The following is a 14026-nucleotide window of genomic DNA, read 5'->3' on the forward strand; positions in this document are numbered from 1 at the left end:
AAACTACGTAAGAATTTTATTTTAGCACAGCAGCATAGACTCGTCAACCACATTCTGTGAGAACTCTAATGGACATATCACAGGTATTTACATAAAAGCTTTCAGTGTTTTTATTTATTTATTTGACAAGCAGCAAGATCATGTTTGTCACTCATTTCTCTTTACATGTGAAAGATAACAATAGTCAGTATACCAGTTTTATTACAATATTTTTTTTTCCTAAGTTCAGTACATTTAACAAAGAAAGAAAGAGGAAATAAAAACACACAACTGCAAACGTGAGAAAAGAAAGCATGTTTAATATGTAGCCATCAATATGTCTTTTGTCCCCCCCCCCTCTGTACTCTTTCAACAAATAGGCTCTTCTGATCTTTCTTTTCCAACAGCTAGAGAGGCATGTTCTTTTTGACGTTGGACGCACAGGTGCGTGGCACTGGTGATGCTGTAAACAGTTTAAAAACCAGAAAGTGGGAGAGGTTCGAATAGGAGAGGGGCCTATCAGAGTGGTGGTGCGAGCCGGCTGTCTGGCGTTGACATGATGTCATCAGTCATTTTTTTAAATTCTTTTTCTTTCTTTTTTTTTTTTTCCCGTAGATGGAGGCACAAAGTCCTGCTTTTGATCGTCGCAGACAGCCTGCAGTTCAAAATTCTAAATTAGATGAATGAGTCTGTTGTTGTGGTTTTTGTTCATAATTTGAAACCTGTCTCATAGGTGAGTCTCTGTGTGGAGATGCTCCCTTCGTCGTCGGCTCATGGGGCCTATGCGACGTAGCTGTACTCGTCGGCCGACGTCTGGCTCCGCTCGATGTACTGCTTGTCGATGAGCACCTCGATGCACTTCTTGATCATGCTGATACTGGGGTTGAACCTGGCTTTGGACTGATTGATTACCTGAACACGTTTAGAAAAAAAAAAAAAAAAAAAAGAATTAAAAAAAACAACAACAAAAAAAAAAAACACAAGGCATTGGGTGATTTTTAGACCGTTACTTTTCTCCTCTTGGTCTCCTCTCTCTCTTGGTCTTCATGTTGCTCTTTGTTCCCTAATATTCTCTAACAAACCTCCAAGACCTTCAGAGAACAACTGGATTTATACTAAGAATGAGATGATTAATCAAATTAATCACCACAAATTGATTACTAATCTAGTCATCGATTAATCGTTGACTGGTGTATACAAACTCAAAAAAAAAAGAAAAAGGAAGTCAATTTCCGAAAGAACAATACCCAAAGCAGTAATTAAGTCAAAAGTGTACAATATATATGTATTTTGCATTTATGATAAAACCACATTTGTCTCTATATATGTTTTATCCAAAACTCCTCAATCTGAACTGCTTTTAGCTACACCCGGTTCAAATTCGCTAAAGAAATAATAAAGTAATAATTTTTTGAAGTCCTGATTTATGATGAGATGAAATTACACGTAGATAGACCCCATTTTTAAATATATTAAAATGTATGTTTATTCACATTTTACATTTACTGTTACATTTAAAAAAATCTGGTTGAGACAACTCCTCAATTATACTTAAGTAGGCAAGTATGCTTTTAATATAATAGAACTAAATTTAATTCAACTCAAAAATACTTAAGTTATTCCAAATGACAATTAAATGTTGTAACTTATATCACTCAAATATCGTTAAAACAGTCGTTGCGGATGATCTCCAATAGCAGTCAATCTCGCAACGAATCTGAAGTGGCCTCTGACTGACTGGAGTCGCACATCATAAGTATTTGAAAGTAAAAGAAAGGAGAGAAAAAAAAAATCCTTCCAGCTAAGCAGCATCCAAAACCAGAGGGAAAAGTTGTCCAAACATGCAACGCCTCAATCAAAAGAGCTATAAACAAAGATCGAATGAAAAGAACAGTTCAGAACTAGTGTAATAGAGGTATTGCAACAATGAGCGAACAATTCCAGATCGCACCTGATCACTTTGTTTTGTGGCACATACGTATGTTCAACCTTTATCCCTGCTAATGTAAATCCTAACAGTTCAAATTGAAAAGGTCTTGACCCTATCCACCCACTCACCTCCTGGATGAGGGCGTTGTGTCGGAGGACCTTCCGCGCCTTCATGATCCTCACTATAGCAGCTTGTAAATACATTTTGCGGTCCTCGTCGACGGCGCTCCTCGTCTGCTCCATCTCCTGAACGTTACAGACACGCGGCGGTACAGTTGGTTATCGCACGGCCCATTTCTCAGCAGGTTGGCGGCCGGCAGTAGCCTTACCTGCGGCGTGTCTTTCTGCATCGACGTCGTAATCTTGAACTTTGTTCGTTTACTGGTGAAACTCATATTTAGTGAAAACGTCGACTCTGTTTCGATCTCCTCCTGTGCACAGGGGAAAACGTACACTACTTTCAACGTCTGAACCCAAAACCTGAGTGTACCTCACCGCTAATCTGAGGGTAAAAAGCAACTGTAGCCAAACATTGTTTCGCGTTAGACCTTCTGCGAGTCGTGGTTTAGCATCTTGACGTCCATCAGGGACTTGATGGTCTTCTGCAGCTCCTTCTCGTTCATCTGGGTGCCGTCCTGCAGCTCCTTGTACGTTACCGTCTGGCTGTTGTTGAAGGCCAGAAGCACAGCCATCTGGTATGTGGTTACCATGGCAACGTAGGGTTTGGACAGGAAGTTCATTTTTACTTCGCCTGTGAGAAGGGGTAACAAGCATAACGCCAAAGTTCAGAAACTCTTGTTGCGTTATTTTTAAACAGAGTCCAATGACGTTTGCACAAGATTACTGTGGAGTGTAAAGCTGCAAAGAGTTTCTGCAGGTCCAACCAACTTAAATTTAAGATTTTTAGAGACTGTTATGACTATGATGTTTAAGACCTGTATTGCCACAGAAATGTGCAAACTTCATCTAGCCAATTGGTGAGAAATTTACACTTGCCCATCATAAATGCAAAAAAAGCTAGCTAGCATGCAAAGGATATGTTAGTCTTGAGTGCGACTCAAACTTTTGCCTAACAACAAAGACCCACGAGAAAAAAAAAAAATACATTGAATATATGAGATTAAATAATCCAAGCAAGGCAAAGTTTAAAATCTGTGACTGACGTCTCAAAGGCAAGCTTACGTTTTGAAATGAATTTAAGGCCTTAATTTCAAGATGTGATGACACTCTGCGACAAGAGCTTTAAAAAGGGTTGAGCACTATTATAATGTCTTTTCCTCTAAGTTTAACCAGAACATGCTGAATCATCTTACTAAATCTGCCATCGTTTTGTGTTACCTGTGCAGAGATAGTGCAGCCAAGTCAACTTCCTCCCACTGAAGTGCTGATTATAGAACAATTCAAACTGCAAAACAGGGCAAAAACGGACAGACATGATCAGAAGGCGCTTCTTTCGCTACAAGTACAAATCTCACCAGCTTCGCTCACCATCTGAACGCTCTTCTCTAGTTCTTGAGGGATGGCGAACGTCGACGAGGGGACGTGTGTGAGAGGCCAAGCGCCAGCCTGCACAAAAAGCGGACGATATGCCAAAAGTGTTAAACTAATATTTCTGGCATCTTTTCAACCGCCCGTTTTCGGCTTCCTCATTGCAGACCTGTAATACGTAGATCTGGAAACTGATCCCCAGGTCCACCACCGTCTCCTGCGTCTTGATAAAATTGTTGAACTTGTTGTTGAGGTCGGCGCTCACGCTCATGTCCGTGTACATTCTGTGAAGTTTGCTGGTGAACTCGTAGCCACAAGCCTGCTGCAAAGTGGACAGAATGAGGTCATAGGTCATTATAATAAAAGTAATACACATAATTACAGTGACCTCTATTGACACATTACACAAGAGTCTACTGGTGAAGAAAAATAATGAAAAAGCTTGTTTAAACACTCAAGAAATCTGCTGTTTATTTACCTTTAGTTTGTTGATCATAGCTTCTTCTGAATCCATTGACAATGATAAACCGTGTATTAACCGCTTTGCTAACATTCTGGCATAAAACTAAAAAAAACAAGAAAAAAAAACAAATGTGATGAGTTTTGGATCTATTTAAAGCTTCAAACTGAGTCACATTTGGGTATACTGTAGTACAAAAAGCTTCCTGTACCTTTTGAAAGATGTCTTTGTCGTCTATGTACTTGAACACTGTGATGAAACTGGTCAGCTTGTCCTCCACCTCGTTTTCCGTCATCCCCTTTGCAGATTTCTTCAGCAGATTGTCGCAGTATTTTGCCAGCTGGTCAGAGATAGCAGCAGGAAGGGGGTGACTCGGTCAAGGCTCTGCGCGTACAACTCGACATGAGAGTTCCTGTGTGTGTGCGTGTGTGTGTGTGTGTACTCACAAGTTCAGGGGCTTTGCAGATGGACTTCGGCTCCCTAAAGTTCACCACAGACGTCAAAGCCTACAAGAGAGAGAGAGACGGCAAGAGAGATTAAATTGGTAGAAAGGCAATTATAATCAAGGCAAAAAAAAAAAAAACTACAGGCAACAGCTATTTGTGGTTTGTACCTTATCAAGTGCGCTCATGAAGTGTTGATCTCCATTTAGGACTGTGTTAATGAGCTGAACGAATTTACTGTGAACCTCAAGCACGGACTCCACGAATAGGGTCGGCATCTAAAGGGAGACGGAGCACAAATAGTTCCCGTCAAAAGGCTAAAAATCAAAAACACAAACAACAAGGCACTTTGAAAGTCCGATGGAAAAAACAAAAACAAAAAACATAACGTGTGGAGCGGTACTAACATTTTCCTGAGAGAGATTACTGGTGCCTCTGATGCCCTCGTTGTGGATGTGGACCTGCAGCTCCTGGATCATGTGAGGCAACCCGTTTGAAACAGCCCGCAACAGGGTGTACATGTTGGCCATGTCTGAACGGAACAAACCATTTTGCCAGTCACTGTTAGCTGAGGTTGCGGCGTGCGAACGGCGTCAGGACATCAAAAAAAAAGAAGCACAAAGCGTACTGACCGTCTCTCTTCTCTTGCCTGATGATGTTCTGGCACTCCCCGTGTAGGAACTGCAGGTGATCGGCCACCATCCTCTGCTGGCATTCATGAATGACTTTGGAGTAGGAGCTGGGGTGCAGGTACTTCCGACATCGGACTTCTTCATCTTTCAATCGGCCCAGGACCTACGAGACGAGAGCGACACAAAATATAGAGAAAGAAGGGTTTTTCTTCTCATAGCAGGAAGTTGTTTTAGATGAGTCAACAACACTGAGCTTGACCAGACAGGAAGTGACTGGATGAAATGTTGGCTTTACTCCCCACTGACTGATTGGACAGGAAGGTTGAAATGATTAATCGTATTAATTGTGATTAATCGACTATTGAAGTAATTGTCAACTAATTTAGTAATCAATTAATCGTTGACTGGAGTACAGAGACTAAAAAAAGAAAAGGCCAATTGCTGAAAGAGCAACATATCCAGAGAAGTAATTAAGCAAAAAAACTGTACAAAATATATACACATTTTGCATTTAAGATAAATACACTTTTGTATGTAAATATGTTTTACCCTAAACTCCCCACGAGACATCATTTAAGGTTCACATGGTTAAAATTCAGGAAAGGAATGCTACGTTGTTACAATTTAGTCAATAAAATGTTTATTTTCTGTGCTGCTCGTTCTTTTAATGTATTTTTAATATTCTCTAAAAACGCCGATTAAATGAAAAATTTGTAGAATGCGCAAGCTTTTCCTAGCCGATTAATCGTCAGAGTGATCGATTACTACAAAACTCGTTAGTTGCGGCCCTACTGTCATCCACTAAAAGGATCACCTTGGTAAGAAATAGGGCTGAGGATCAGGGGAACAGAATTAAAGCCAGAGGTCAACACAATATCAGGTCTGTGATAGTGGCTTAATGTTTGAGCTAATACTCAAGATTACAAACAGCCTGGTTGAACATTAAGAAATTGTGTGAACCCAAACTCGACCAATGAACGACTCCCCGCGTTCTCTGTCTGGCGACTTACCTTCTCCATATACTGTGAGCAGTTGGATTCCTGGAGAAGATTGGAGGCTTCCTGTTTGTAATACTCTCCTGTTTTTATCAGAAAAGGCCCTTCAAAGATTTCTTGATAAAACTGCAACACAGGAATAAAAAAAACAACAAAAAACAACAACAACTGAGAAACATATTCTTTTGTAAATATTAACACAATCCAACAGTGGGGGAAAAAAGTATAGTCAAAAATACATGTGAACGTCTTTCCTCAGTAGACAGACTTTGAATGACTGACATGAAATGTACTTCTGATGTCAGTAATTTACACATAAACAGAAATGAAGTAAATCTGTCCAACAATTCAGAATATGTATGATAAAGTGCAGTACATGGGGAATATTTCAGGTTCCATGGAAACAAGTGATCCACCTAATGATCTGTACATACAGATGTATGTACTGTATTGAGTACAGACCAAAAGTGTACACATAATACACAAGATTGCACTTCTGAAAAATAATGGAAAAGTTTGTTTAATGTCTACTGTGGAAAATTTGGATAAGTACCATTTTATCTGGTCTATAAGTTGCACTTATTTTCATAATTTGGTCCAGTGACTTATACTCAAGAGCAACTTATGTATGCCTTTTTCCCCTTATTTTTTTGTTCAATATTTTTCATGACTTATGCAACTTACATTCCGGTGCGACTTACTGTCAAGAAAATATGGTGAATGACGTACTGAAATTTGTTTTTAAAAAATCTCTTCTGGTCAAGGTGGGACCACAACTCAACACCATGTTCAGTGAATAAATTAAGAAAACTCAACACAAAAAGTGAATTTTTGAAGAGGGGGGGGGGAATGATTTGATTCCATCTTTCCAGATATGATACCGGGAAACGTCAAATAATTAACAAAAGGATGACGAGATAAGGAATCTGGAGATAAAACAAGGGCGACTGTTTTAGCAAAAATGATTATCCCAAGTACAGGAATGAAACTGGAAGCTTAAATCTGGATGTATTTTATGGAATAGTTCCAGTTCTGATTTACGTATGCATTTCTTGGATTGTTACCAACACCTGTTGTGAATTCCGTGTTCACAGCCAAACCTAGCAATAAAATTTTGGCCTGTTCAGTGGTTATTTTTGTCGCTGTGCAAGCAATTTAGCGGACTTCGCAGTTTTAGCTCTGGATTTTGACCCTTGTGTCTTTTAATGGCACCATATACACAGAAAGAATAAAAACAACAACAACAAAAAAGCTTGAATACAGAGCAGATTGGGAGAACAGGTGTATGCTTGTCGGCTCACCTTTAGCGGAAACTTCTTCTTGTACTGTTCAACATGAACAAAAGAGTTGATGACCCCGTGGATTACCTTCTGGTTGGGGTTTTCACCGCAGCGATCACTGCAAGACAGCACAGGTTGAAGGCCTGATCATGACGTGTGTTTCCAAACGGGGGGGGGGGGGGGGGGGGGTCTTGAGGGAATGATTTGTTGATACAACTCGTGTGAAAGTGTTGCAAACATGAGCAGACATGTTTTTTATGGAGGTTTTTTTTTTTTTTTTTTTTTTTTTTGGCACAGCAGTCGCTGAAAGGCACTCAAAACTCATTGCTTTTAACTAAGCTAAAAGTTCTATACAGAATCTACTATTATCACATCAGTTGTACGTTATGGAACGAAAAAAAAAAAGTTTTTTGAAAGAAAGCTCACTTCTTTATTTCATTCAACAACATCCGGATGAGGACGGCCTGCAGGGGTTCAATCATCAGCTTCTTCCACATATCTAGAGCCAGCTGCAATAACAAGACGGCATTTTGTCACTGTATTATTGTCTCAGAACAGAAATAACAAATTATTTCATCTCAATCAAGTGGGAGACACAAAAAACAATAAGCAACATGTGGAAGAATGGCTGAGTACCTCTCCGATCTCCATCAGGGGCTCATTCATGTCCACTCCCCCATAGCCGTACTGCAGGTCTGCTTCTGTTAGCTTGTTCTTCTTGATAAACTGCGTGTTCAGATACCTGGACGGCATGAGCACAGACGTAAAATGATAAAATTAGTCGACTGGTTTCATCAGTGACTGCACGTTTTAGTTTCGATTTTATTCCCCCAGTGAAAACCAGAAATAAAAGTCTTGTTTTGGTAGCTGCTTTCCAACGGATTCTGGTAAACTCAGAGACCAGGCAGAGGCTGGTTACTGGTTTCATGGTATAACAAGGTGTGAAAGGTTAAGGTTAAATTCTGCTGTTCGACATGGACAAGCATTACGTTTCTAAGTACGGTTGCGGTTTTCTAACCGATCATCAATGTTGCCGATTCCGAATTTCTTTTGTGTCTGAAAAGTCGCTAAATACGACAAAGTTAAGTTGGCAAAAGTGGGGCGACTGTTGTCAACCGCACTTTTTATTGTGATATTTTGTTGTACATTTGTAATACTGGTAAAGATTTTGATTTAAAAAAATCTTAATTTTTGACTGCAACTGCATGGCATAGTATTCATGGCTGCACAAACACAAATATCAGTCTTGAAAAACATTCCCATTTGAAATGTACGTCTCTTTCTTGAAATGTGTTATTATTAACTCTAAACTGCACATGGTAACCACATTTAATCTGATTTTCAAAGTTACTGTAACCAGCCACCAAACTGATCCCCACTGGCTGAATATGGTCACTTTAAGATGCATGAAGTTTCTTCAGATGTGCTATCTGCCTCTGTTATGCTAAATACCAAAGACATTTACCATGATGTAAAAAATAAACAAATAGCACACAAATTTTTTTTTTCTGAAATACAAACTTATCCCCACACAGTGAGCCACTCCCTGTGCTTCATGAGGTAACACTATTAATAACAGGCATTTAGATGCACAGTCACTCTTGTGAAGAAACACAAATAAAAATAGACTTGAAAGTTCTTTAAAAAGAAACACCGACTCGAATCGGGACACTTGATGCGTCTGCTGGCGTCTGGCACGGGTCGTTTTCAAGGCAATAAAAAAAAACCAACAACTAATAAATAAAAACCATAATGGCAGGATCACTGTTGCTTGTGAAAAGAGAGAAGCGACACCCTCTGCGTTTAGGCAGCTGAGACGAAAATCTGTGCTGGATCAGAAATGCAACTGAGCAGGTGTGTTTCTGTGAAAAAAAACCCCCATAAATATGTGAAGAAAAAAAAAAGACTAAATTAAGTCTATAAATGATTAAGGACAACAAAGTGATAAGCTGACTCTGTTTAGAATGGAAAGGTGATACTAACAGGAGTGGGGAACTCAAAACACTCGGGTCTTTTTCCAGTAAATGAACACATCATGTTTGGAGGTTGCAGTAACAACAGTCACCTTCGATGTGGAACTTGTTACTTATGGGAAATAGCTCAAAGTTTCACTTTCTATATCAGTAAAGTGGTGAAAATTGCTGGATTTGGAAATATCGGCATACTTTTAGGAAATCTCAGAGATTGAGTGAAGAGCTCATCCGCTAGAGTAGGGGTGACCAAAGTGTGGCCTCAGGGGCCCTTTTTGGTCTTGGGAATCATTTGTGTGGTCCCTGAGTGCAGCTCAAATAAATAAATAAATAAATAAATAAAATAAATAAAATTGGCTCTGCGGCAAATGCAGCTGATACAGAAGGATGTTTTGTTTTTTGAGATGACTTTCAATGAAAAGTAAACTGTTGTCAGGTAGATAATTCATATCTTTCTTTTTACAGCTCAAGTTTGTTTTGCTTTCATTTTTAAATCCCACAAACATCCAGCGCTTTTTTTTTTTCCAAAATGGGAAAACAAACCTATTCCTTAAATTTGGCCAAATAGAGGCTAAAATGTTTTCTAGAAATCAATCAACCCAAAAAGTTAGGAAACTGGAAGCCTTTCTTCTATTTAGGCAAACATCTGAGATCATTTGTTCGTTTCTACTTTGTTTCATTACAATATTATATACTTAATTATTTCGGAACAGATTAAACAAATCCTTCAAAAATAAAATCTGTTTAATTATTTAATCAAAAAAAAAAAAAAGAAAAAGAAAATCAAAGTTCCCCCTTTCAACTTGGTGTCTTTCGCCCACAATGCAAAAGTTTTGGACACGGCTGCTTTTGGGAGGATGCCAATACAACCAATCACCAACAAGATGCTAAAACAACTCAATGTTGACAGAGGGAACATTTTGTCTTAGTTGTAAAATAACAGAAAGCACTATTTTACAAAGACTACCCCGCTCTTGATATAAATGATTAATTACCGCTCACTCACACGGTACGGAAGGATAGAAATAATATTTTAAACGCAACTTTTACATCTTCTTGTATTAAAGTTTCTTAGTAGACAAATCAGTAAGAGCAAGAATTGGTATTTAAAGCTAAGTAAGTTAAAGCTACAAATTTCCAATTAGCGAATCTCTAAAGACAATGCAACATCACACATTTTCCTTTAAAAATAAACCGGAAGGTTAAATTCCGTAAACAGCAGCGTTTCACCTGTACAAGCAGTCCATGTAGTCAGCTCCTTTGCTGTACTCTTCCCAGTACCTGTGGTACATAACTAAAACCTTTTCCTCTGATTCCAGTACTTTCTAAAAAAAAACAAAAACAAAGACAACAACACACAAACGAGTACAGAAGGTGTTAAGAGCAGGAGGAGCACAACAGGAGGTGAGCAGGTCGGCAGCGGAGGGTTCGGCGAGTTCTTACCTTGTACAACTGCCTGACATGGTTCTCGAGGAAAACCTTGGTCTCTGTGTATAATCTTTCACCCAAAGGCTCTGGGTATGCAACGCACAAGGCATAAATATCGCTGGAGTTGGGAGTTCAGGATGAACACATTGTTAGTTGCACAAGTAACAACGATGTATGTGATTATTTACGACAATTATGTTATATAGTTTTGTTACTAAGTCGGCAATGGTCAGCGTGAGATGACCTTGACTGCCGTATTTATGCAAAAATGTCCAACGCAAATGCGTCACATGACCCAATTTGTCTGATCTACAACAATTGCTGAAGCTTTTCAAACTATATGTGAATAAAATTCAGCGAATTAAATTCATACTTGGGCCCTTTATTAACCTTCAAGTTGCATTATGAAACACTGCGATCTAGGATACGAGAATCTATCGTTCCACGTGGCTCTTTCCACGTAGTCGAGCATCACAACAGCCTTGATTGTAGTTAGTAGCTTGTTCCATGTCTCGTCGAAATCCACCACCCGCGGCTTCAAAGACATGGTACAGCTTCTATTTCACCCTAAAAAAAAACAAAAAAATTATAACAAAATAAAACTAGATGAAAATGCATTTGGGGTGGTGGGAACAAAAAAAGATGCTCTAACCTTGACCTTACAATTCATCTTTTAATTTAGAGGACCATTATAAGTCCTATGAGAACGCTTAAGACTGCCAAGTTAGCATGTTGAAAGTATAAACATAGTGGCAAGGAAAAGAAAGTCGATTATGACAGTATAATTGACATTAAATGCATTGTAATAAGACACCAAATGCACGTTTAAGACTGAGAATAGGGCTAAAAAAATACTACGTTACTGAAAACTACACAAAACAAAACTAATACTGAAACTAAATCAGTGTAAGAAGCTCTAAGTTTGCCTTAAAACCTCTGTTCAAATCGTCATTATCGAAGCTCCGGGTTACCGAATGCATCTGTACATTCATCTCCGTCAAGTACCCAGGATTACCACAGCAACAACGCCCCCCAAAAACACAATGAACACTCAGGTGTGTCCCAGAAAAATCACATTACATCGCGTACCAAAACGGAGGCCCCGTGTTACTGTAACAGGTCATTTAAAGACAAAAATAACACTGCAGCGTCATGACAGCTTTTGGTTCTAGCTACTTATTGTATACAATTACTCGTCTCGGATAAATACACGTTACTGTCGCTTGATAAACACCCCTCTTACCGTTACTATAAACGTAGCTAAGTAAAGGTTGCTGGCTAGCGGAATGACAATCCCAAAATAGGCTGGCGAGCTAAAAGGCTAACTAGCTTCTAGCTAACATGCTACTTCTTCTTCCTGCTCAGGGCCATTCAATTTCTAGGGAACAGCTAGCTACTAGCCGGCTAGTGGCTAGCTAACGGTAGCTTGGCTATCACTATCAAATTGTCATCTTAGTAGTTTCAGCACAGTCGCTCTGACAGCTCAGCAAAACATGTCGCTACAGTCACACAGAACAGCACGCTCAGGTCAAGAAAAGTCGTGAAAGTGCTACCAACCTCTGTACACTAGTTACTTTTATAAAAGTCAGCTTTCTCCGCTGTCACGGACTTGATTTCGCTTTACAAGTCTTCCCTAGTACCTCCAGGATCAAACCATTTCGACTAGTTGGGAATACGCCGTAAAGAAACAAGTAAATGTATTTGAAATGCTATTTTATTATTTTCAACGTGCGAGTTTGCTTACAAATTATACTTAGACTTAGGAACTGTTTTTCAGTTGCTTATACTAATGAGAAATAAGTTGACCGAGTCAGTCCCAAATAACAAAAACACCCTCGTTTTTAATGGTATCGCCCAAAACTACGGGAACCTCTTTGGACGCGTTTCATAAAACTTTTATTTTCAGTATAATAATAATAATAATAATAATAATAATAATAATAATAATAATAATAATAATAATAATAATAGCAATAATAATAATAAATTTATAAAATAATAATTGCTTTTACTTTTAATATTCTATTATCAATTATATCATTTATGTTCTTGTATATTCTTTTTCTTATTATTATTATCATTATTATTATCATTGTTATTATTGTTGTTGTTTTTCAGTTTACAGTACAAATAGACAACATGTCGTTAACTGTATGCTTCTTGCTCATGGGCTTTGAATGTGGAACGAACAAAACCAAAACAAGAAAACGGTCAAACAGTTACTTGGCAACAGAATAAAGCACCAATTAAATTGTGCGAAAACAGACTGATTAAAAAAAATAAAACTACAACTGAGGCCACGCTCCGGCGAAATTAAGCAGTCTTTATCGTGAGTCATGCCATTTACTGTTGTTATTAAAAGTAAGCAATGTTAGTACATTAGCTCTTTACTATTTACTTTACAGTGTAACTTTAAACTTTAGCTTGCTGGTGTTTACAAAACGTAGCGCCCCAGGCAGTAATGCTAGATGAAACATCAGTTAGCTTTGTGCTATCCTGACCAAACTTGTGAATTTTCCTGAAGTGCATCATATTTTCATAGCTAGGTTTCCCCTGAACCTTAAATATCTTACCAAAGCCACCAGAGGGTGACACTTAAGACATTTTTATCCCCAAAGGAGCCTTTCGTTGTAATAACCAGAGGTGGGGACTCGAGTCACATGACTTGGTCTCGAGTCAGACTCGAGTCGTTAAAATCACGACTTGAGACTTGACTTGAAAAAATGCTCAAAGACTCGGACTTGACTTTGACTTTCATGCCATTGACTTGGGACTTGACTCGACTTGAAGCTGTTTACTTGAAAAGACTTGATATTTTTTACTCAAAGTCTTAAAATTTAAAACACATTATTTATAAAGTGGCGTCATTAATTAATTTCACTCATTCCGTATCAATATGCGCAGACCGTCACTATGGTTTTCCTCTCTCCTTATGTATGTATGTGTACGTAGCTGCAGCACAACCAATCAAATTAACAGGATTTGGACGTTTAAAAAAATGCGGCAAAGCTACAGAGCTCAGGGAACGAAATACGAAATAACCGCTCGAATATGCTTCCGCGAGTAATTTCTTTTGGCTACGTAGGTTATGAACTTTCGACTAAAAAACGAACTGCAACTTGTAAAACATGCAAGAAGAGAATATCGGATGGAGATGCCACGACGTCCAACTTTGTCCGGCATTTGAAGCTTCACAAAGATCGGTAGGTGGCACTTTTCTTTTGCTGTAAGATAGTTGACTTTAGCTAACTTCGTGTTAGCATGTGTACTCCGGGTTAAATTGGTGATGATTTACCATAAATCCGGTCCTTCAAATGCCTCCACAAATAATGTGCACCGTGTTAGCTCAGGAAGCCGGTGGATAGTGAGCGGGGCTCCGGAACAGAAAGCAGGTTCTGGACCTGAACACAGGGAACAGAGTC

General features: G+C 38.8%; 1 protein-coding gene across 1 annotated transcript; it reads right to left on the reverse strand.

Annotated features, from left to right (window-relative positions):
• Positions 1 to 86: 86 nt before the first annotated feature.
• Positions 87 to 12276, reverse strand: cul2 (cullin 2). The gene is made up of 21 exons (XM_032551658.1): positions 12162 to 12276; positions 11033 to 11171; positions 10620 to 10722; positions 10407 to 10501; positions 7843 to 7948; positions 7633 to 7715; positions 7228 to 7324; positions 5942 to 6052; positions 4932 to 5094; positions 4707 to 4831; positions 4470 to 4577; positions 4303 to 4362; positions 4068 to 4196; positions 3875 to 3961; positions 3566 to 3718; positions 3397 to 3474; positions 3247 to 3313; positions 2457 to 2659; positions 2238 to 2339; positions 2038 to 2154; positions 87 to 891 (listed from the first exon to the last, which is right to left on the reverse strand). Exons 2-21 carry the CDS (start codon positions 11149 to 11151, stop codon positions 760 to 762), a joined length of 2238 nt encoding a protein of 745 aa, XP_032407549.1. The 5' UTR covers positions 11152 to 11171; positions 12162 to 12276; the 3' UTR covers positions 87 to 759.
• Between the last annotated feature and the right edge of the window lie 1750 nt (positions 12277 to 14026).

This window comes from Xiphophorus hellerii, chromosome 21, assembly GCF_003331165.1.
Source record: "Xiphophorus hellerii strain 12219 chromosome 21, Xiphophorus_hellerii-4.1, whole genome shotgun sequence".
Taxonomy (NCBI): Eukaryota; Metazoa; Chordata; class Actinopteri; order Cyprinodontiformes; family Poeciliidae; genus Xiphophorus; species Xiphophorus hellerii.